The sequence below is a fragment of the Lolium rigidum genome, chromosome 2 (genome assembly GCF_022539505.1).
Source record: "Lolium rigidum isolate FL_2022 chromosome 2, APGP_CSIRO_Lrig_0.1, whole genome shotgun sequence".
NCBI lineage: Eukaryota > Viridiplantae > Streptophyta > Magnoliopsida > Poales > Poaceae > Lolium > Lolium rigidum.
This window is the reverse complement of record NC_061509.1, coordinates 249,976,682-249,998,910: the sequence shown is the minus strand read 5'-3', so window position 1 is coordinate 249,998,910 and position 22,229 is coordinate 249,976,682. Positions and strand designations below refer to the sequence as shown.

General features: G+C 42.8%; 2 protein-coding genes across 2 annotated transcripts; one reads left to right on the top strand and one right to left on the bottom strand.

The window, feature by feature from the left end:
• Positions 1–5,111: 5,111 nt before the first annotated feature.
• LOC124688511 (cell number regulator 1-like) lies at positions 5,112–6,284 on the bottom strand. The gene is made up of 4 exons (XM_047222181.1): positions 6,076–6,284; positions 5,889–5,960; positions 5,585–5,797; positions 5,112–5,448 (listed from the first exon to the last, which is right to left on the bottom strand). Exons 1-4 carry the CDS (start codon positions 6,251–6,253, stop codon positions 5,357–5,359), a joined length of 555 nt encoding a protein of 184 aa, XP_047078137.1. The 5' UTR covers positions 6,254–6,284; the 3' UTR covers positions 5,112–5,356.
• Positions 6,285–17,195: 10,911 nt separating this feature from the next.
• LOC124688510 (calmodulin-like protein 5) lies at positions 17,196–17,786 on the top strand. The gene has a single exon (XM_047222180.1). The coding sequence runs from the start codon at positions 17,279–17,281 to the stop codon at positions 17,588–17,590; it is 312 nt and encodes a 103-aa protein (XP_047078136.1). The 5' UTR covers positions 17,196–17,278; the 3' UTR covers positions 17,591–17,786.
• Positions 17,787–22,229: the final 4,443 nt, after the last annotated feature.

Below are 22,229 nucleotides of genomic sequence, written 5' to 3'. Positions count from 1 at the left end.
CATCTTCATCCGTTCTTCCCTCAAAGGGAGAAGAATGCGAAATATCTTCGGTTGCAAGCCGATTTGTTTTTCCTCCTCTTCGAGTGCATCCGCATTAGCTTTCTTCAAAGCGAGCTAGTTCTTTGCTCATTGCAATCATGTGCTTGTCCGCTATTTCCTTTGTTTTCTCGAAATCGCCAATTCAACAGCGAGTTTTGAAAAGTCATTGCAAAGATTTCCATACCGCGAGTAACCTCATGTCTTTTCTAGACATTTTCTCTGTTTTTTTCTGTCGGCTCGACAATGGATGGAACAATATCGGGAGGGGTAGGGACCACCTAGGTAGAATGTAGTGCTCGGGTATCTCTCGCACTTCACCAATGTAAGACATTACTTTCATAATGTGGCAACAAAGAATTCCATCCTTGTAAAACTTGCAGACGACTGGCGGTTGTACATGAGATTTTCAAGATCAACGTCAACCACATAGGTTCTTCTGCCATAACCATAGACGGTGCCTTGCACTCGGGAAAACCTCAAACACACCACCACCACGAGTCCCTAGCATTGTAGGATGTTATCTTCCGCAACTCCGAGCTGGAAAATGTTGTAGATGGGTAGAGTGTAGGTCTGCAATATTTGATCCTCCATTGGAAAATCTCCCCACAACCTGACAACTTTGTCCATTCCCATGAAATCATGCCCATCCTCAGCACAATCAATCTTCTCTTGTAATTTCATATACTGCTTGAAGAAATTAAGTAGGCTTTCACGTGGGCTTATGTACTGCTTCAAAACAGCATTAAACCCTTCACCTGCAGTATGTTGTTTGCAAGAATGGGAAAAAGCGCTTCATGAAATAAGCGGGAACAAAACATTTCCTTAGCCCATAGATGTCCTTGAAATGATCATTATCAACAACATCATGTTTTTGGATCATCTCAGCCTCACCTAGTTTCAAATTCTTCTTCGAGTAACACTATAGTCAATAACATCATTGAAATCTCTTCTCAAGTCTTCTCTTTTGGCTGCCATAGGACCAATTTTTTCCTGAACCTTACGCATGATATGCCATCTGCGAGTTCCGGTGAATGGTGTCGGGGAAAACCATTTCAATTGCAGTCCTCATAGCTACATCCCGGTCGGTAATAATGTTCGAGAGGGTGCGGACCATCCATTGCTACTAAGAATGTCCGGAATAGCCACTCAAAGTTCGCAACCCTCTCATTCCTCGGGAAACCACAACCAAGTCTGTATGGATTGACCATATCTATTGATCCCAATGAATGGTGCGCAAGGCATGTTGTACTCGATTAGTCATGAAGGTTGTGTCAAACGATATGCAATCATTGTACAGCTTGTACACATCTCTGGCTGCACCATCAACCCAAAAGATGTTCTCAACCCTATTGTCATCGTCTAGCTTGTAGTCATAATAAAACCTAGGATCATCCTCTTTTAGCTTCTCAAAGTATTTCAACAACTCAGGGATGTCTTTGATTTTCCGTTCTTCACTATGTTGGGCTCTGTAATTGCTAATTGTTTTAGTACTGTAAGGTACATTCTGCTTGCTCCCATATAATTCCGCCATGATTTGCATAATCCTTCCCGAACTGAGATTTACATTACTTAGCAAATCAATGAACTTCTTCTCTTCTTTTGGAATTTTGTTGTGTGACCTCAAGAATTTTTTCAGAGCAAATTTCTCAACAAATTCATGCGTATGCTCCTCGACAAACTGAGTAACTTCCCATCTGGCACCGGATCTTTTAATCCTCATTTTCGCCTTGCAATCCGCCAATTTTGTGATAGCTCGGTTTCTAATCTTGACGGGAGTAGGTGGTAATGAATTGTTCCCCGTTTTGTTGCAAACAAACAAGCATTTGTCTTTCTCTCCATCTCTTGTAGACTTCCTAGATGATTCAATCCTAACGGAGAAGCCAACATGATGCGCATACCTATTGTAATGTGACAGAGCAGCTTCCCAGGTGTCAAATTTCATGCCAAGAAATGGTGTCTTGGGGGAAAACCCTTCTGGTGTTGACTGAACTTCACCTTCCTCACCACTATCCTCACTTGGCAAAGTCACACCTGTCTGGAAACCTGATCCGGCGTTAGTGCCTCTGTCCGAAGAGTCCTTCGGGTCGACTTGTGCATCGCTACTCTGACGAGCCGAATAAGGTCCAAATGGCCCAGTTGCATCAACATTTTCCCAATTAGGACCACCATGAGATGTTCTGCAGCATTGCTATTATTACCAGTAACAAAACCTTGGTCGGAGTGCCTTCCCAAACCGGAGGAGCATGAGATGATCCAGCTTCATTGTCATTGCTTCCGGGAACAAAATCTTGGTCGACTGGCTCATTCAGATCAATTCCGAACCAGAAATCGAAACCTCTCGGCATCTGCAACAGTTGCACAGAGTTATAAGAAGAAAATTATACAGTTGAATAACTAAATGAAGAAGATTTTCTTGTTTCACATCGCAATTTATTTGCTGTTTTTATGGATGTTGTTCAACATAATTTCACTGCATGTACTAACTAACTACATTTTTTTTTGGCCTAGGGTACTGAAGTGATTTGGTTCAAGATCTTGAAAAGACAATTTTTTATGGTCGAAGATCATGAAAACATCCAGTGCAAGTGCTCGAGAATAGTTAACACCAAAAACAAGGATCAAGTAGGACCCGAACAATGCGTCTCGGATGTTATTACTGCTTGTACCCGCAGCTTTTGTGCACTATATGTGGAACATGGTGATGTAAGTAGTAAGGCATGCATGCTACTACCTAGTATCTTAAGTAGTATCGTCCGGTATCATCCGAAAACTGTTGCAAATGCCATTACTTTTGGATCGAAATACATCCATCATTCGTTACTATCTAGATGATGTTCTGTTTGATACATCTTCACCAAATTACTTTTTGAACCTAATGCATGAACTGAATCAGTCGATGAGTTTTCTCCATATGCATAACTGAATTTCTTTTGTTGCTTCTAGATTTTCTCCATATGCAACATCATAACCTGAAATATAACTGGATGTTTGTCATGTTTTAAGATTGGCATGATGCTTTAAAGAGAAAAATGATGTTACTTCTACTGTTTTTTGATGTATCTACTGAATATTACCAATTCTTATGAACACCAACTAATACAGAAAACTTCAGTGTCAATTATATTGCTATTTTTTTTCATCATGCTGCTCAGGATAGGAAACTATCTTTTTTGAGCAAACTACTGGATACTTTTCCTGAGATGTGTGTTATTTCATCATTGTCAAGAAAACATAGAAAAGATTTGCAGAAAAGTAATTTTCCTGAGATGTTTAGCATATGTAGTGAAGATGTCTTTTTAATACTCATTTTCCCCTGATACTTTCTTTTTGACATATGCACAAAATCATGTGCATAACTGGATTATACTGCCTGAACCTTTTCATAGATGTAAACAGTGCGAGTATATGTAATGGTTCAGTGCATGTAAGCGAGGATGTAAACAATTCCATTAGATGTAGCAAGTGTTTAGTACATGAAAGCAGGATGGATCAGGAAAGGTAAGCAAAATTTCTCGGGGGGTAGATGTTATTCCTTTCTCATGTAGAGGTTAGCTGGTACCTGATTTTCTAGCTGGCTGACGGGATGTTGTTGAAATCCCTGAAAGAGTAGCCAGATCAAGATTGCTCGGACGAGTGTTCGGTGAGTTCTGTCGTGAAGTTTACGGTTCAAATGCTTGAAACAGGTCGCCGGATCGAGATCCCCGACGGGATGTTTGTTCTAATCCTGGAGGATGTTGATTTTACTCTTCAGATTTGGATCTGGGTGGTAGATGTAACTGGATCTGGTTTCATGGAGCAGGAGGAAGAAGAACGTACGGCAGAGAGGGGAAAGTTTCACGTTTTTGGTGTTGTGGTTGTTTTCGGGACGAGTTGGTCCCCCTTTTTTGACGATTGGCTGGTGCCAACCTGTGTTCACACGGGACAGCACGTGGTGGTCCACGTTTTTTCTTTTTCAGGAAGTCCTTACCATTCAAAAAAGGAAAGTTTTGGTTGACCTGGCTGTAACTTAAAACTAGGTCGACCTGAACGTAGTCGCGTCCTATAGAAAATAGAAATTTGATGTTTGAAAGAAATAACTTTGATGGCTTGTTGCTGTTCCCAAACAGTTAAGTAGCTTATTGGAAAGTGTCTTTGGAATACGAGCTCCACTACTTTTTTTTAATAAAAATATAATTTTAGCACTCAAAAGAATATGAAATTAAATTCATAGTACATATCCCCATTTTTAAGGCACGATAGTTATTTCAGGGAAACATATTTTGTATTTTGAGCTATATGAAAAAGATAAATCGTGTGTCCTCATTGAAGTTGTATGTGGCACCGGTAAATAGTATGAAAAGGAAAGGAGAGTCTATTTTCACACTTAGTGTCTTTTTAATTGAAAGGATTTATAAAGGAATTTGGTAGGCTTCTTACCGATGGGAATCATTTCCAATTGAGTCCACTTGACTAAACCCTCCAAAAAAAATGGATTGCTTTCTTATTTCTAGCAAGATGTTAGACCTCTTGAAAAAAATTCTATGTGCCTCTAACATGTACTTAATCTCTATAGAAATTTTCTGTGTTTTTCTTATGGTGCAATCAAACGACTTCTGCAACTAACCTATCTTTCTAATTGTTGTAGAATTTCACATGCCATGACATAGTGTTCTTGCATTTTTTTCTACTCAAGCGCTCTTAAAAATCGTTTAATCAAACATGCCCTCAAGATGTTTCACAATTCCCCATCGGTAGATTTTTCTTTCAGTCATAAGATCATACCAGGACATTTGATGCTTTCTATTACAAGTCATTTTTTTACATGTTAAATACGGAGTATGTAATTGTAATTTGCCTCGTTAGTGGGCTAGTAATTTACATGTAAATACTAGTGCAAAATGGGTTGTAATTTGTAAGAAATCAACCCGAAAAAGCGATTATCCTAGTCGGTCTCTACCATGTATGCAATGGGAAAGAAAGGTGAGCATTGACGAATTGAAGAACACTCGACTATTAAGTAGCAAAAGCGGGAAAGAAAGGAGAGAAGTGAACTATGCAAGTGTAGTTTATCTAGTTTTTGGCCAACCAGCAAAGGACCAGCAAATCAATCACCGTTTGCATAAGTTGTGAACACATTACAAATGACACAAATTCCACTGAATCAAGCGCATTGCACAAACCAAGCAGATATGATACACACTCTACGAGAAAGAGTCGCTGATCTCGAAACCAAAAACAAAAAGGAGAGGAGAAATGACATATCGGGACAGCACGAGAATCGAACCACCGTAGCAAAGCAGCATCGATCATTTCGCGACCAGCACCAGCAGTCCACCACCTATCTCATCATGCCGACCGGCGTGGCCGGCGCCCCCATCACCTGCGTCCCGGTGACACCCCGCCTCTGCCGCTCCATGTTTGCCTCCCAACCTTTGTCACGCGAACGGCAAATCTCATCGTCAGTGTGAGCAAGCACACAAGAAATTAAAATTACCTGCTTACGCTGAAGCAACAGATCAAGTCATCAGCAATGGCATGAACGCAACGACGCGCACTGTATACCTACCGATCCCCATATCGAATCCCCGGTTCTTGAGCTCCCGGTACTCCTGGCAGAGCGCGCACCACTCGCAGCACCAGTGCACGAGGAAGTCCGGGCACTCCCCCTCGTCCAGGTCGTAGTGTGCCCGCATCTTGGTCCGGTAGACGCAGGAGTAGAGGCACCCCATCCCCGTGAAGGCGCAGATCGTCGCGTAGGCCGCTCCGCTCCCGGCGCACGCTGCGCAAATCAAATCACGGAACATCACGCCATGGCTCCATGAAACACGGGAAGAAGCTGAGATGGGGTAAAGGAGGCAGGAAGAACTCACAGCAGGATCCTCTGTCCACGATGTCCGCGATCTGCCCGAAGGTGATGCAGGGGCACAGGCAAGTGATGAGACCTTCATGAAAGAGATGGCACGAACTTGAGCGTCCATTGCTAGCTTAGCTACCTCTAGCTCTGAAGAACAAGAGGGGAAATCGATCGATTACTGGAAGACAGAGATATCAACTTACAGTTTCCCGGGTCGTCCATACAGTGGAAGAGGCTGGTGGACCATCTCCTCAGCCCAGCGGCGGGGTGCGAGTGGTTCATCGCGTGGTTGTACGTCGCCTGCGGCGGCGCTGCCGGTACCGGAGTCCCGTTGCTGCTGTACCTGCCGTCGTACGACTCGCTAGGGGTGGTGGGATACATTGCTTGGGACTACGGCCGTGCTTTGGTCGTTTATCACTGGCTAAAGCGAGAGACAGCTAGACGGGACCTGGTTCCTCTTTAAAAGGATCCAGTAATGAGTCTCTCGCAAGTCGTTTCTTTATTCTTTTCTTTTTGTGCCAATCAGTTGGACTCCGACAAGTTTTCGTGTCAAGTACTGATAAATAGTACTTGCATAATGGTGATATCTTGGATGCTTCGTGCATGTAGTTATTAGCTGCTAGAGATGCTACTATGTGTAGTTTTTGTTTCTGCTCAATTTTTTAATGAATGGAATAAAAAAGGATGTATTTTCTAAAATTCATTGAACAAAAGTAGTACTCCGTATTTGTTTGTCTTTGGAAAGAACATTATAGAGCGTAAGAACAAAATTTTAGAATTGCATGGTAGTCTCTGTATTTATTTTCTAAAATTCATTGAACATAAGTAGTACTCCGTACTTTCTGAGCATATCATGACATTCCACTTCATATATGCACGTTGAGACTATAGAACTGTTTTCCCATGCCAAGTCTTGGTCTCGCTAGCCAACTCGCAGAAATAACAAGAGAAAGAGTCTTGGTCTTGCTATGATATACTTTTCCTATCCATACTTGCCAACTTGTCGACGAACCATGCAGCAAAAGTTGCTATCTGAGGGGCTAACTGTCGTTAAGCATATAAAACGGGGTTAGGTTTCAAAATTATCCAAGTCTAATCAGTCGAGGTGACAGCAAAGCATTGGGGTATGTCGATGGATATAGTTTTTTTGCTGATCGGGTTGCGCTGCTTGTCTTGAAGACAGGTACTCGGTCACATGCGAAACCTTGGGACGTTAACTAATGAGCAATAGTGTACTACCGCTAAACTTGGTTTGGTTACAGCCGCTAGCTGTATTTCCTCTTCGTCTGTATACTAATATACAACGGCAGTGAGCAGTGTAAGATGTATTTCTTAGGGTACTTGAGTATCAACTTTGGATTTGCTGAAACTGTGGACTGACGCTTACGGCTTACCTAATGGCTAAGTATTGACTGTATTTGCTGCTTCTCGGAAGGAAGCTTACCGGTATTTGAGTTGCGAGCAAAGTCTCCTCTTATCTTATAGTCTATAGAAGAGAATGCTGATTTTTTTTTTTTTTTTTTTTGACATTGATGGGAATGATGGTCAGTTGTCACGAACGACGACTTGATAAACCAGCACCTATTGTCAATTTGTCATTTGTCATTACCGCTGCTAGGTGGACCAACCTTTATTTGTTTTCTCTTGCTCAAGGGATCAGGCACAAAACAATATAATGAGGTTTGAGTGAACCACATTCACAGCCTCTAAACTTAATTGTCTGATGCCTCCTAAAGCAACTATTTCCGGTCGACAAACTCTCTGGTTTCTGCTCATAGTCGAAATCATGATCCTAGCAATATTTGCACCCGTCACATGGCTGACAGCAGCAGTGACACTTTCGGGGACATTTAGGGTTGGATTTATTTGCATTTAGGTCATCGATCCGTAATATTTTATACTCGGAGCACTCCCCGCCTTTCTCAATCACTCTAATCTCTAAAGGACTAAATTTACTCGCCTTGGTAACCTCTTAGAATGTGTGCCTCCAGCGACTTGAAATCCGCCACAAAATCAGAATAATTTGGGAAGAGGCAAGCAATTAAGGACAAAGGAGGGTGAACAATTTGCTCATAGCTGAACGAGTCTAGGATAGAGGGCCTCGTTGAGCTTTGGACCTTTGCCGCTCATCAATTGTACTAACCGCAGAACCACATTACGGTGAAAATATGGAGTCTGTGCGGGACTAGCGAACGGGGCCTGAGAGCTTTAGGGTTTGAAACTCCTCCTGCGGCGATCCCGTAGGAGTCCACCATAGCGCCGCCGCTCGGAGATCCACTCCGATCGACGTTGAACAACACTCACAAGGTAGCTAGGAACGATCTGCACGCGGAGGGTATCTCCTTTCCTCGGGCATGGCGGAGGAAGCAGGGAAGGTGGATGAGGCGGCAAAGGAGGCGCCGCTGATGACGGAAGGAAAGACGCCTGTTACTGGGCGGAAGAACGGGGAAATTCATCTGCCCCGGAACCAAAAGAGACGATCGAGGAGATGTTGAACCGCTTGGAAATTACGGCGGAGGAAGAAGATGCGATCGACCTTACTGGATTGATTGAAAACAGAACGTCCATGAAGTGGGAGGTGATTATTAGGGTTTGTCTGAAAACTCCTTTTAGTCATACTGCTTTCTATGAGAGGATGCGTGTGGCTTGGGCAGCAGCCCAGGAGATAATTTTCCGAGATATAGATGAGTTCAGTTTCGTTGCGCAATTTAAATGTCTCGGAGATTGGAGGACAGCAATGCATGGGGGTCCATGGTTGTTCAGACGTAATGCGGTTGTTGTTGAGGAATATGATGGACTGATTAATACTGAAACAATTGCTCTTGATTCTATACGGGTATGGGCTTGTATTATGGGACTGTCGGAATTGGTTTGTAACAAGGCAGCTGCTGAGATGATGGCCTCAAAGATGGGGGATGTTATTGATGTTGAATTGGGCTCTAATGGAGTGCAGTATGTCAAGTTTGTGCGAGTATACCTGAGAATTGATTTTTCTAAGCCATTACTCAGGTTTGTGACTGGGAGAGTGGATGCAGGGAAGGCGCCCCAAAAGTTTCGTGTTCTGTATGAGAAAATGCCCCGCTTTTGTGCCTTCCGTGGTGTGATCGGGCATGTGGCTGATGAATGCGGTGATGGTTTGCATGACCCCAATAATTACCGATATGGTGATTTCATGATGGTTCCTGATGAGGATTTCTGGTACCAACCTAAGAAGGAATATGTGGTGCGACCTCAGGCGAGTAGTATGAGGGGCCGTGGGGGTGGAAGAGGCCGGGGTGGCCGGTCCAGCCCTAGTCATATGTCCCATGAGATGGAGGTAGATCCTAAAGTGAATTCTGGGAAGACAGAGAAGAGCTGGCTCAGGAAGAGGGATGTTAATGCTCGCGATGGCCTGAGGAAAGAGGGTGTGTTTGCGATTACTTCTGGGCCTCACGTTGCAGCAGTTGTTGAGACCCTTGAAGGAAAATCTGTGGAAACTACTCCACAGAAGAACCAAGCCCCTAAGAGGAAAAAATCTGATGACCCTTTGGCGGGCTCCCCGGAGGAGTGCTGCCGGGACCAATGAAGACATGTGGTTACAATTGCCGGGGTGCAGGGTCTGACCCAGCAATTCGTTCGCTTCTGAAGCTTCGGAGGCAAAACAGACCTGACATACTATTTCAGTCTTAGACTCACCTTGACAGAGATGGTGCTGACAGATTGAGAATCAAATTGGGCTATGCTCATAAATATATTGTTCCAAGTAATGGCCGGGCGGGGGGGGGGGGGGTTGCTTCTGCTTTGGGATCAACATGTGAATAATCAGGCACACCAACTATATTGATGTGCTTGTTTCAGGAGATACTCCGGAAAAAGACTGGAGATTGACGGGACTATATGGAGAATCGGTATGGCATCACAAACATCGAACGTGGCGCTATTCAAGGGATTTGCACCAGCAAGCTAATATCCCTTGGATGGTGTTGGGAGACATGAACGAGATCCTCTTGGAATTGGAAAAAGAGGGTGGTGATCCACGCCCTTTACCATACATGCAGGCATTCAGAGAGTGCCTGTCTGATTGTGGCCTAGAAGACCTCGGGTATATAGGCAACAAGTTTACTTGGAAACATGGACAAATGCGTGAAAGGTTGGATAGGGCAGTCGGGAATGCGGGGTGGTCTCAGCTATTCCCTCATGCTGGTTTCCATCATCTGACATCGACTGGCTCGAATCATAGGCCAATATTGGTGGATACAGCGACGTACGGCGTCTCTGAGAAGCAGTAGGAGGAGACGTCATTTTGAAGGACGGTGGCTCCAGGAGGAGCATGTGGGGGATGTTGTGTCGACAGCTTGGGTGCACTCCCCCCTCCCCCGGGTGCTCCCATTATGGCGAAGCTAGCGGCAGTACACTCGAATCTACACGAGTGGGATAGAACAGTTCTCAAGGCTCCCCCAAAAAGATTAAAGAGCTAACAAAGGAACTGGAAGTGTTGCTAAGTGGACCAATGACAGATGATACGTCTCATAATCAAAAAGAGGTAACTCTACAAATTGAGGTCGCACTCAAACAAGAGGAAGTCCACTATATGCAGCGGAGCCGTGCAAATTGGCTCATGCATGGGGACAAAAATACGGCGTTCTTTCATAACTTTGCAAAGGCACGACGGAAACGCAATACCATTCTGAAACTTAAGGATGGGAATGGAGAGTGGATTGAAGGAAATGATGCTATGGGAACTTTGATCCATGAATATTTCTCGCCGCTGTTTACTTCCGAGGTGCAACAGACAGACGGTGAACTTCTGAATAGGGTTATCCCAAGAGTTACTTCGGAGATGAATGCTTCACTTCTAAAGCCGTATACTCCTGAGGAAGTGAAGGAGGCTATGTTTAGCATTGGCGATTTCAAGGCACCAGGTACTGATGGTCTACATGATGTTTTTTATAAAACATTCTTGTTCGTGGTTGGTGATGAGATTACACGTGAAGTGTTGCAAGTGCTGAACTCAGGAGTCGTATATGGGGAGTGGAATGAGACAGCTATTGTTCTGATCCCAAAGGTTGAGAGCCCGGAACTTGTGTCACAGTTCCGGCCAATTAGTCTCTGTAAAGTTATTTATAAGGTGGTCTCGAAGGTGTTGTCTAGGAGATTAAAGGCTATTCTGCCTGAGGTTATTTCTAATACTCAGAGTGCTTTTGTCCCGGGAAGGTTGATCACAGATAATGTCCTGGTGTCCTATGAGAGTTTCCATACTATAAAAAATAAGAGGCAAGGGAATAGAGGGATTTGTGCGGTAAAGCTGGATATGCACAAGGCTTATGATCGTGTGGAGTGGAAGTTTCTGCATGATATGATGATTCGATTGGGTTTTGACCAAACATGGGTAAATCTAATCATGTCGTGTGTCACTTTGGTGAATTATAGGGTGTGGTTTAATGCTGAGGAGACTGAAACTTTTACCCCGACTAGGGGGATTAGACAGGGGGATCCGTTGTTGCCATACCTGTTTTTGTTATGTGCTGAGGGTTTGTCTAGCCTTCTAGCGTATGAGTTGACTGGTGGTATTCAAGGGGTCAAAGTGTGCCGAGGTGCACCGTCAGTGTCTCACCTTCTTTTTGCTGATGATTCTTTGATCTTGATGTCGGCTGATATGTCTAACGCCACGGCTCTCCGTCATGCTCTGGATATGTATTGTGCAAGCTCTGGCCAACTGGTAACTGTTGCAAAGTCCAGTATCTTTTTCAGTCCAAACACCCATGTTTTGGTAAGGGAAGAGATTTGAGTACACCTGAATATTATGGTGGAAGCTCTATCAGACAAGTACCTTGGTCTTCCGACTCTGGTTGGTATTGATCGCGTATGACTGTTTTTAGCATCTTATTGAGAGGGTCTGTCAATGGATTAATGGATGGAATGAAAAACTCCTCTCCATGGGAGGAAAGGAAATATTGCTAAAGGCGATTGTGCAGGCTATACCGGCTTATGCCATGTCAGTTTTCAATATACCAAAGCAAGTTTGTAAGGCGATCTGTAATGCTATTGCAAGGTTTTGGTGGGGTGGCAGTGAGTCCCAGCGCAAGCTACATTGGATGGCGTGGTGGAAGATGAGTATTCCAAAAATGAAGGTGGGATGGGTTTTAGGGACCTTCACTGTTTGAATCAGGCAATGCTTGCAAAGCAATGTTGGCGGTTGCTGAGTGAGCCTGATTCCTTATGTGCACAAGTTCTACGTGCTAAATACTACCCTGATGGTGATTTAATTAATGCAAAGTTGAAGAAGGGGTCATCTTTCACTTGGCCGAGCATCATGGCGGGTTTAACCACTTTCAAACATGGTTGTATTTGGAGGCCAGGGAATGGAGCGACAATCAATATTTGGTCGGATTGTTGGGTCCCTGATAGCCCGACGAGGAAGGTTGTAAGCCCTAGAGGCGGTTGTCTGCTTACTAGGGTTGAGGAGTTGATTAGCCCGATCACCGGAGGGTGGGATGAAGAGTTAATCATAGAGAATTTTTGGTCTGTGGATGTGCAGCGTATTCTACGAATTCCGCTGCCAAACTTTGGACAGTCTGACTTCATTGCATGGCATATTAGTAAGACATGTTGTTTTACGGTGAAATCAGCTTATCATATGGAATGGAGGGTTCAGTATCGAAGGAGAGCTCAGCAAACTGATTTGGCAGACCGATCTACCCCTCATGAAGTATGGAAGAAAATATGGAAAGCTAAGGTATCAAGAAAAATTCAGATATTTTGTTGGAGAGCTCTCCAGGGTATAGTACCATGTTTTTGCGCTTTGGCAAACATACATATTGGTTCTGAAGTAAATTGCCCTGTTTGTATGCGGGATGCTAAGGATCTACGACATATGTTATTTAGATGCCCAAGGGCGTTGGAGATTTGGGAGGGACTAAATGTTGTTGAGGCTATTATAGGAGCCTCACGAGTGGATGGCTCGGGCTCTCTGGTTTTGGAAGAGCTTCTATGTTCTCCTACCCCAGGAGGGGTCACATGCAATAACCAACATTTCATGGAGTTGGTCATGACCACATGTTGGTACTTATGGTGGTCTAGAAGGCAAGTAAAGAATAAAGAGCCGGTGCCAATGCCGGAGAGGACTATTATTAATATCCAGGGTATTGTGGCTAATGGTGTCAAGCTGAAGGGCACAGGAAATGTGATCAGACGGGAGGGTTGGCAGAGACCTGCGTCTGGTGTGTATAAATTGAATGTGGATGCTGCGTTTGATAGTGATACGGGGCGTGGAGCTACAAGAGCTATTATTAGAGATTCTAGAGGGAATTTCATGGCTGCCTGTTGTGACTTCACTGATAGTGCCATTGATGTTGCAGCGATGGAGGCTTCGGCTTTGTTAGCGGGTCTCTAGTTAGCTGAACAATTTGGACCAAGCCTTTTGATGGTTGAATCTGACTCGATGGAGGTAGTTCAAGCTGTCCTCGATCCTTCGGAGTTCAGAAGCACTAGTGCGGTGGTTATTGATGATTGTAGGCACCTGTTGACGGTGCTTGGCAAGGCAACGATACGGCATTGCCCGCGAGAAGCTAATGAGGCTGCACATGAGCTTGCTCGTCATGGTTCTTTGGAGAGGGTTAAAGTTTTCTGGTTTTCGGACCCTCCTGCGTTTATTATACCTGTAATTGTTAAGGACCGTATGTTGATTGAGTAATAAAGTTGTCGAAATTTCAAAAAAAAAACGCAGAACCACATTCCCAAAGAGGTTTGTAACGGGCAGTTGATCATCTTCGTAGCGACAATCACCAACTGAATTGTCCCTTCCTCCCCTCTCGGAGTGCATAATGGAAGATTGAAGGGGCAAATAAGTATACTTCATTACAAGGGATAAGAAAAACTGCGGCTACTAAATCGCTACACTGTGGTCGGTGGGGGTGTATGTATTTCGCTGCGGTGAACGCTACTACCGGATGTGAGGGTATGCCGTCATTCGGCTCTCTATACGGGAATCTCCTCTCATTGCTTTCCCTAATCGTCCCTTTACCACATCATGGGGGTCTACATGAGATCCGTTTGCAGTAAAACCCATTGGTGCGGCCACTTATATATGTTGTGTTGCCACCAAAGGTGATTTCGACCAAAAATGAAGCACATACCAAGGTTTAGAGTTTAGATATTGAAATAGCAGTCTTGCAATTGAGCGTACACATACAAAACTTAAATGACCATGGATGTCATTCACTCTTTTAATCCGATGGGATCACTAAGAGCGATAATATTCATGAATCCAGGTACCCAATGGATATCGTGCCAGTTGAACACGAGTTCATTTGGATAAAGTTTTTTGCCATGTATTTTCGCACGAGGATACCCACAAACTCACAGTTAAGCATGGATGTAGATTTATCTCCATGAATAGTGACCGGGCACTCGTGTGATTGATTATTTTTTAGAACTACTCGTGGGATTGGTTGGTGGACTCCACATGGAAGTGATCCTAAACTCTATCATTTCCAAAACCATAACCCATCGGCCCATGAAGCCCAAAGGGCCAGGCCCATGGCATTTTCCATAAGCTAAATGTATCTAACTTGCCTGCAGAAACTGTGTCATGATATCTTCATGGACAGACAACAAACGGGCAAAACTATGGGGCACCCCTAGCTAGCGCACGAGCGCTGGGAGAAAAATGAGCGATCAGTTTCCAAACCAATTTGTGTTTCCATTTTTGGCAAATTTTGGACTGTAGTGGAGGCAATTGAGAAAAGTTTTGCATGCATGTAGAAACAGACGAATTTGATGACGTAAGCGAGAATCTTTTCAAATTTGAAAATTCAAAACGTTTTATCTCACAAACGACAACTCCGATTTAAGATCTGTTTTCACCAATAAATCCGTCTCGACGAGATCTTCAAAACTAGCACCCATGTTAATATGTTTCGACAAACTTTTCTTTCTGGCTAAAAGTTATCAACCCTCTCTATTTGAATAATCAACCCCTCCGTACTTTAGTGATCAACCTTAAATGTATAAAATTATCAACCTAGTGCAGGCTATTGAGGGAAAGTTCTGCATGCATGCACAAAAAGACGAATCTGCTGATGTCAGCGGAATCTTTTCGAAATTTAAAAATTCAAAACGTTTTAACTTTCAAACAACAACTTTAAATTAAGATTCGCTTTCACCAATAAATCCGTCTCGACGAGATCTTCAAAACTAGCACCCATGTTGATATGTTTCGAGAAACTTTTTTTCGGGCTAAAAGTTATCAACCCTCTCGGTTTGAATAATCAACCCCGCCGTATTTAAGTGATCAACGGTGAATGTATAAAATTATCAACCTGGTGCAGCCTATTGAGGGAAAGTTCTGCATGCATGCACATATAGACGAATCTGCTGATGTCAGCGGAATGTTTCTCAAATTTGCAAATTCAAAACGTTTTATCTCACAAATGAAAACTCTAAATTAAGATTCGCTTTCACCTATGAGTCGGTCTCGACGAGATCTTCAAAACTAGCACCCATGTTGATATGTTTCGAGAAACTTTTTTTCGGGCTAAAAGTTATCAACCCTCTATATCTGAATAATCAACCCCTCCGTATTTGAGTGATCAACGTTAAATGTATAAAATTATCAACCTGGTGTAGGCTATTGAGGAAAAATTCTGCATGCATGCACAAATAGACGAATATGCTGATGTCAGCGGAATCTTTTCCAAATTTGTAAATTCAAAACGTTTTAACTTTCAAACGATAACTCCAAATTAAGATTCGCTTTCACCAATAAATCCATCTCGACGAGATCTTCAAAACTAGCACCCATGTTGATATGTTTCGAGAAACTTTTTTTCGGGCTAAAAGTTATCAACCCTCTCTATCTGAATAATCAACCCCTCCGTACTTGAGTGATTAACGGTAAATGTATAAAATTATCAACCCCAAAAAGTTAATTTTATTTTAAACAGTTTAGCGATTTTTTTAGTTTAGAAGCTATCAACCCGGTGTCCTGTTATTTATCAACAGTAAAAAAAAATAACTACCAACCCTAAAAATCTAATTTTATTTCGAATATTTTGGCGACTCTTTTTATTTTACAAGTTATCAATCCGGTGCCCCGTTATTTATCAATGGTAATTATAAATAACTACCAACCCTAAAAAGTATTCTATTTAGAATATTTTAGCGAACATTTTTTTATTTTACAAGCTATCAACCCGGTGCCTCGTTATTTATCAACGATAAATGTAAATAAATAATAACCCTAAAAAGTATTTCATTTAGAATATTTTAGCGACTCTCTTTTAATTTAGAAGCTATCAACCCGGTGACCCGCTATTTATCAATGGTAAATATAAATAAATATCAACCCTAAAAATTTAATTTAATTTAAAATATGTAGCGACTCTTTTTTTGTTTACAAGTTATCAACCCGGTGCCCCGTTATTTATCAACGGTATAAATACCTAGCAACCATAAAAAGTAATTTTCATTTAGAATTTTTTTAGCAACTTTTGTTAGCTTACAACTTAAAACAGTACTTAATTTGAGTAGCAAGTGGTAGTTCATTTGAGTTGCAAGTGGATCTTCCCACCCGTTATTTTCCCCCTTAAAAACCACTAGCCCGAAAAAGGGAATTGCAAAAGGACCCCATTAAATATGATTTATGTACGGAAAAAAACCCAAAAGGGAATTGCAAAAAGAGAATTGAGAGTCTGCCTCGTGCTGAAGAAAAAGAGTGATATGCTACGTGTATGCATGCAACAACTTATGAAAGAGTGCTGAAAAGTTGGGTCATTAAATGCGAAATCCATGAGATGCTCATAGCATGTGCATGCATGCAGTGTGAACACTCTTGCCGTACGCACTTTGCAAAGTAGTAACAGAAACTGTTAGTGTGAACACGTGTGAACGCAATTAAAACAGTACGTGATACAAAGGGAATTGTGTCGCGCTTCGCGTGAGCGTTCCGCGCCAGCAGAAACTGAACGCTCGAGCGAGCGAGCGCCAGCGAGGGGATTCCAAAACTATGGACACATGGAGCTGGAGGAGCTATGTCTGGTCAAACCCGTTCGATCGCCATCTTTGAAGGATCACTGCATGCGTGTGCAGGAAAAATGTGACACAGGCTAGCCTGCCGTTGAAGGCGAAGGCATCCGATTCCCGGTGACTTCTTCCGTGCATCCACGAGCATGCTACCATGTTCTCCTACGAAGCATCGAATCTTATGTAGTTGTCTGTCGAAAAAGCAGGCGATCTGCGCCGATTAGTCCGTTCTGCCTCGCCTAACAACTCGCCGGAATTCTCATAAAACGTGCGGCAACCGGAGTGCAGGCATCTGCTATATAAACGACGTAGTTATCAGGTGTGTGGATAACGGATACAGATAGGTGTCGGACAGGCACGGAGAAGAAGCAAAACACTCAGCGAGGAAGCAAGCAAAGATCGATCATGGCGTTCATGCGGTACGACTACAGGGCGCTGCCGCAGGGGGAGACGACGGTGGAGGAGTTCAGGGCGTGGCTGGCGCAGTTCGACGCGGACGGCGACGGGCGGATCAGCCTGGAGGAGCTGCGGGACGCGCTGCGCAGCCTGGACCTATGGTTCGCATGGTGGAAGGCGCGGGAGGCGCTGCGGGACGCCGACGCCAACCGCAACGGCCTCGTCGACCCCGACGAGATGGGCAGGCTCTACGCCTTCGCGCGCAGGAACCTCCACCTCAAGATGGGCGACCTGCAGGAAAGCCAGCTTGATAGTTTCTGAATCTCTTTCTGCTCGATCCGCATCCGCCCATCTCCTGCTGTTGTCTGCTGCTATTACTTTACTTTGTTAGCTGGCTTGGGTGTGCGATTGCTCGTGCCTGATTGATTAGTTTAGGTTGTAAATAAATTATATAAAGTCGATTTGTATTGTGTGTACTACTCTGAATGAGTTTTTTTTTTTAGTTCTTCAGCTGCAGGATCTCTGAACGATGAATGTATACAGAGACCCACGTGTTACGATATCTTCAGCAAATCAGAACCATAATAATATATGATCTCGTTTCAAAAAAAGGACCATATATGATTGATTCCTCCACATGCAAACAGGGAAACGTGGGTCTGTGTGTATGGATGATAATAATGTTTGGAGACACTGTCCGACCGTAACATGTGGTTCAGCTGAAATCCCTATCTTGTCACTGCACCTACGTAACATGTGTTTTTTTTTTAAATATGGGAGCATAGCTCCGGCCTCTGCATCAATCGATGGCATATAGGTATTTATTAAATAAAACATCAATATTAAGTACTTATTACATAAAGATAGTCTCGCATACCAAGCAAACTAAAAAAGTATCGAAACGGAACAAAAGTAGATGAATGGTAGACAAAGAAGTATCCATCTAGAATTCTGCTAATGTGTCGCCATCCAGTAGCCTGGAAATAGCAGTCCTGAGTGACCTCCAGGAGCCGGTTGCATCCAGTAACCATGGTATCCCGTTGGTCCGCTGGGAGCAAGTATGCCGAAGAATAACCTGCAAAAAATTTGTTCCCTTTTATTTATTAAACACAATACCATTTCGGCTAGTCCAAATCGACCAATAAACTGCCGAAACACCAATTCGAATATACACTTTATCCTTCTTATTCACTCCATTTAGCCAATTACCAAACATATTAGTTACATTGGAAGGAGGTGGAATATTATATGTAAAAAATATCATTCACCACACAATTTTTTGCAAAAGTACAATGAAGAAATAGATGGTCAACAGTTTCATTAGTGTTACAAAAAAAATATTTTTCACAATCTGTCCATTTTCTCTTCGCCAAATTATCCTTAGTAAGCAACACTCTATTACTTAGAAACCACATGAAAATCTTAATCTTTAGAGGAACCTTAATCTTCCAAAGATATTTCCGCAAAAATCTAGTATGACCATTCATAAGATCAAGGTACATAGATTTAACAGAGAATAAACCAGATTCATTTAGGTTCCAAACAAAAATGCCAGGTTCATTAGATAAGTTAATAGACATAAGATAAGTGTAACTACAAATTGTATTCATAATCATTGAAAGTTCCTCTAAAACCAATATTCAGCGGTGGGTGTGTCAATACCGTAGAAACCAACTCATTTTTCCGTTGGACAATATTATATAATGAGGGATATTGTACAACTAGAGGGTAGTCGCCAAGCCAAGTATCCTCCCAAAACCGCACCGTCATCCCATTACCAACCTTGAACCTCCCTCTCTTAAAAAAACTCTGGCTTAACCCGCATAAGCCCCTTCCAAAAAGGTGAATCTGTAAGTTTAACCTCTACCTGAGCCAACGTTTTGTTTTTGATATACTTATTATGAAACAGTTGTTGACACATCCCTTCTTCGTGTAACAATTTAAAAAGCCATTTACTTAATGGACACAAGTTTTTCAGTTCAAGCACCTCAATTACCAAACCCCCTTGAACCTTAGGTCTACATACTATATTCCATCTAGATAATCTATATTTCTTCTTGTCATCCTCCTCTTGCCAAAAAAGCGGGAACGATAATAATTGGGTCTCTTGCGCACCCCTTCAGGAATTTCTAGGAATGATAGCATAAACATAGGTAGGCTTGTAAGTACAGAATTTACAAGCACCAGGTGATCCCCATAAGATAACATCTTGCCCTTCCAGCATCCTAATTTAGAGGCAAAACGATTCTCCATCGGATTCCATTCAGAATTGCGAAGACGCCTGTAATGAATGGGAATCCCTAGATATCGGAAAGGTAAAGTCCTAGATGTACACCCAAAGATGTTTTTATATTGATGTTCCAATTCTGTAGCTTTACAAAAGCAAAACAACTCACTCTTATGAAAATTAATTTTAAGACCAGATAATTGCTCAAAAATACAAAGAATGAGTTTCATATTAACGGCCTTAGCTAAATCGCGTTCCATAAACAAGATGGTATCGTCAACGTACTGCAAAACAGAAACCCCTCCATCGACTAAGTGTGGAATGAGGCTTCCAACTTGACCCTCCTCTTTAGCCCGAGCTATCAAAATAGCCAGCATATCGGCGACAATGTTAAAAAGAATATGTGATAACGGGCCCCCTGCCTCAATCCTTTGCGTGTCTGAAAATTATGTCCCACATTATTATTCACCTTAATCCCCACAGTACCCCTCTCTACAAAACTTCTAATACGGTCACACCAAATGTTATCAAACCCCTTTATCCGAAGTACCTGCTGGAGGAAAGGCCACTTCACCTTATCATACGCCTTCTCAAAATCAATTTTAAAAAGGACTCCATCCAGCTTCTTACTATGTAATTCATGGATCATTTCATGTAACACAACTACTCCTTCTAAAATATGTCTACCCGTTATGTGTTTTTGTTTTGTTAGGACCAATCAGACTTCTAATGATTAAACGAACAAAGAATATCGTACTTCCTCCTCTGAAAAAGTGTCGGAAAGATGATTTTATAGACACACTCTTAGACTACCTACAATAAGAGTATCATATGTAGTATCATACATTCTATGCACGCAAAAATCTGATGTGATAGTGCAATTAAAAATAAGAGATAAGATATTAGTATCATAGGCAGATACCGTAGCATAGCACGTAGTACTAAAAAATTTCAAACAAATCATATACATATATTTGTATTGAGATTCTAAAAATAAATTAATACAATGAAACTATAATACTAATAATACCATGCATTGTGGATAGTAACATATAGTAGTATCACACACATGATACTTCTATATGATACTATGTATTGTGACTAGTCTTAGCTTTCATTTTTATCAACCCGTACCCCCGTATGTCAATCAACCAGAACACGTTGTCTCGCGCACGCCTACCTACCCACCTTTCCCCTCCCAAACCTAATATGCCTCCCTCGCCCCTCCTCAAAGCCATCAGCGATGTAGCCTCCTTGTCAAAGCCCCTCTTCTCCCCGCGCCGGCTGCCACCCGCCGACGGCCTCCCACTCTGGTTTCGGTGACCCACCTGGCGAGGTGTTTGTCACCCCCGTGTTGAAGCTCATCGCTGCCGCTGAAAGGACGAAATATCGCCTAGAGGGGGTGTGAATAGGCGTTTTCAAATAAATTACGGATTTGGCTTATAAGAATGCGGAATTAAACTAATGTTTATTTTACAAGCAGAAAACCTAAATATGCTAGGTTCAACTAAGTGCAACAACAACAACAACTAAGATAAGCAAGATAGGCACAAGATATATGTAGCACAAGTGATAGCAAGATATATGTACTTCAAGCACGATGGCTATCACAAGGAAAGTAAACTCGGGTATAGAGATAACCGAGGCACGTCAAGACGAAGATGTATTCCCGTAGTCCCCCACACAAGGTGAGGTATGTCACGTTGGAGAGATGCGGGTTACCACGAAGGTCTCCCAAACGCCACGAAGGCTCACCTTCTTCTCCAAGCCAATACCACGAAGGACAAAGGCCTTTCCCTTATGGCTAGTTGTTTGTCCACTCCCGAGGTGGCAAGCTCCACAACCACTTTACAAGCTCCACGAAGGTGAAGCCCGGGCCTATCCACAATCTTCCACGAAGAGGTCATCGGAGCACCAACCGCCAAACCAACTAGGAGGTTACCCCTCCAAGACTAACAAGCTCATGGTCTCTCACTCGAACTAATCGTATTGGAGAGCTCAACACTATACAAGGATGCAAAGCAAGAACGCCAAGAAAAGTGCTCAAATCATTCTCTCTCAAATCCCACCAAAGCAACAAATGCTATGGAGAAACTAGAGAGGAACAACAAAGTGGAAATCAACAAATGACTCCAAGATGTAGATCCCAAGAGTCCCCCTCACTTAGAGGAAGAATTGATCGGTGGAGGTTGTAGATCTAGACCTACTCTTCCAAATCCCTCAATAATATGAAAAAATCATGGGAGGAATGGGATGAGAAGCAAGGTCAAGAAGGTCAACAATGGTGGTAAAAAAACGTGCCTTAGAACCCTAAAAACAATGAGGAAGAAGCCCCTTTTATAGCCCCTCAAAAATATGACCGTTTGGGTCAAAATCGAGCCAACCCGGCAATGAACCCGGTAGGTACCGGAACTTTAGGTATCCTACCCGGCATGCCGGGCCAGATACCGGGTTGCCCGGCAGCAGCACCGGCATGCCGAGCCGCGCGCCGAAAATGCGATAACTTTTGCATCCGGATTTCGATTTTGATGATCTTGGCCTCGTTGGAATCACAACAACGAGATCTAAAACATTATGCATAGAAACACCATAGTCCAAACATTTAGTAATAACAAAAATATAAAATTCTTGGCCTATCTATAAAAAATCAAACCGGTAAAACCTCCAAACATGAAAACGCAATAGAAGATGCATACGAATTCCGATTTAGATGAACTTAGACTTGTTGTAAAG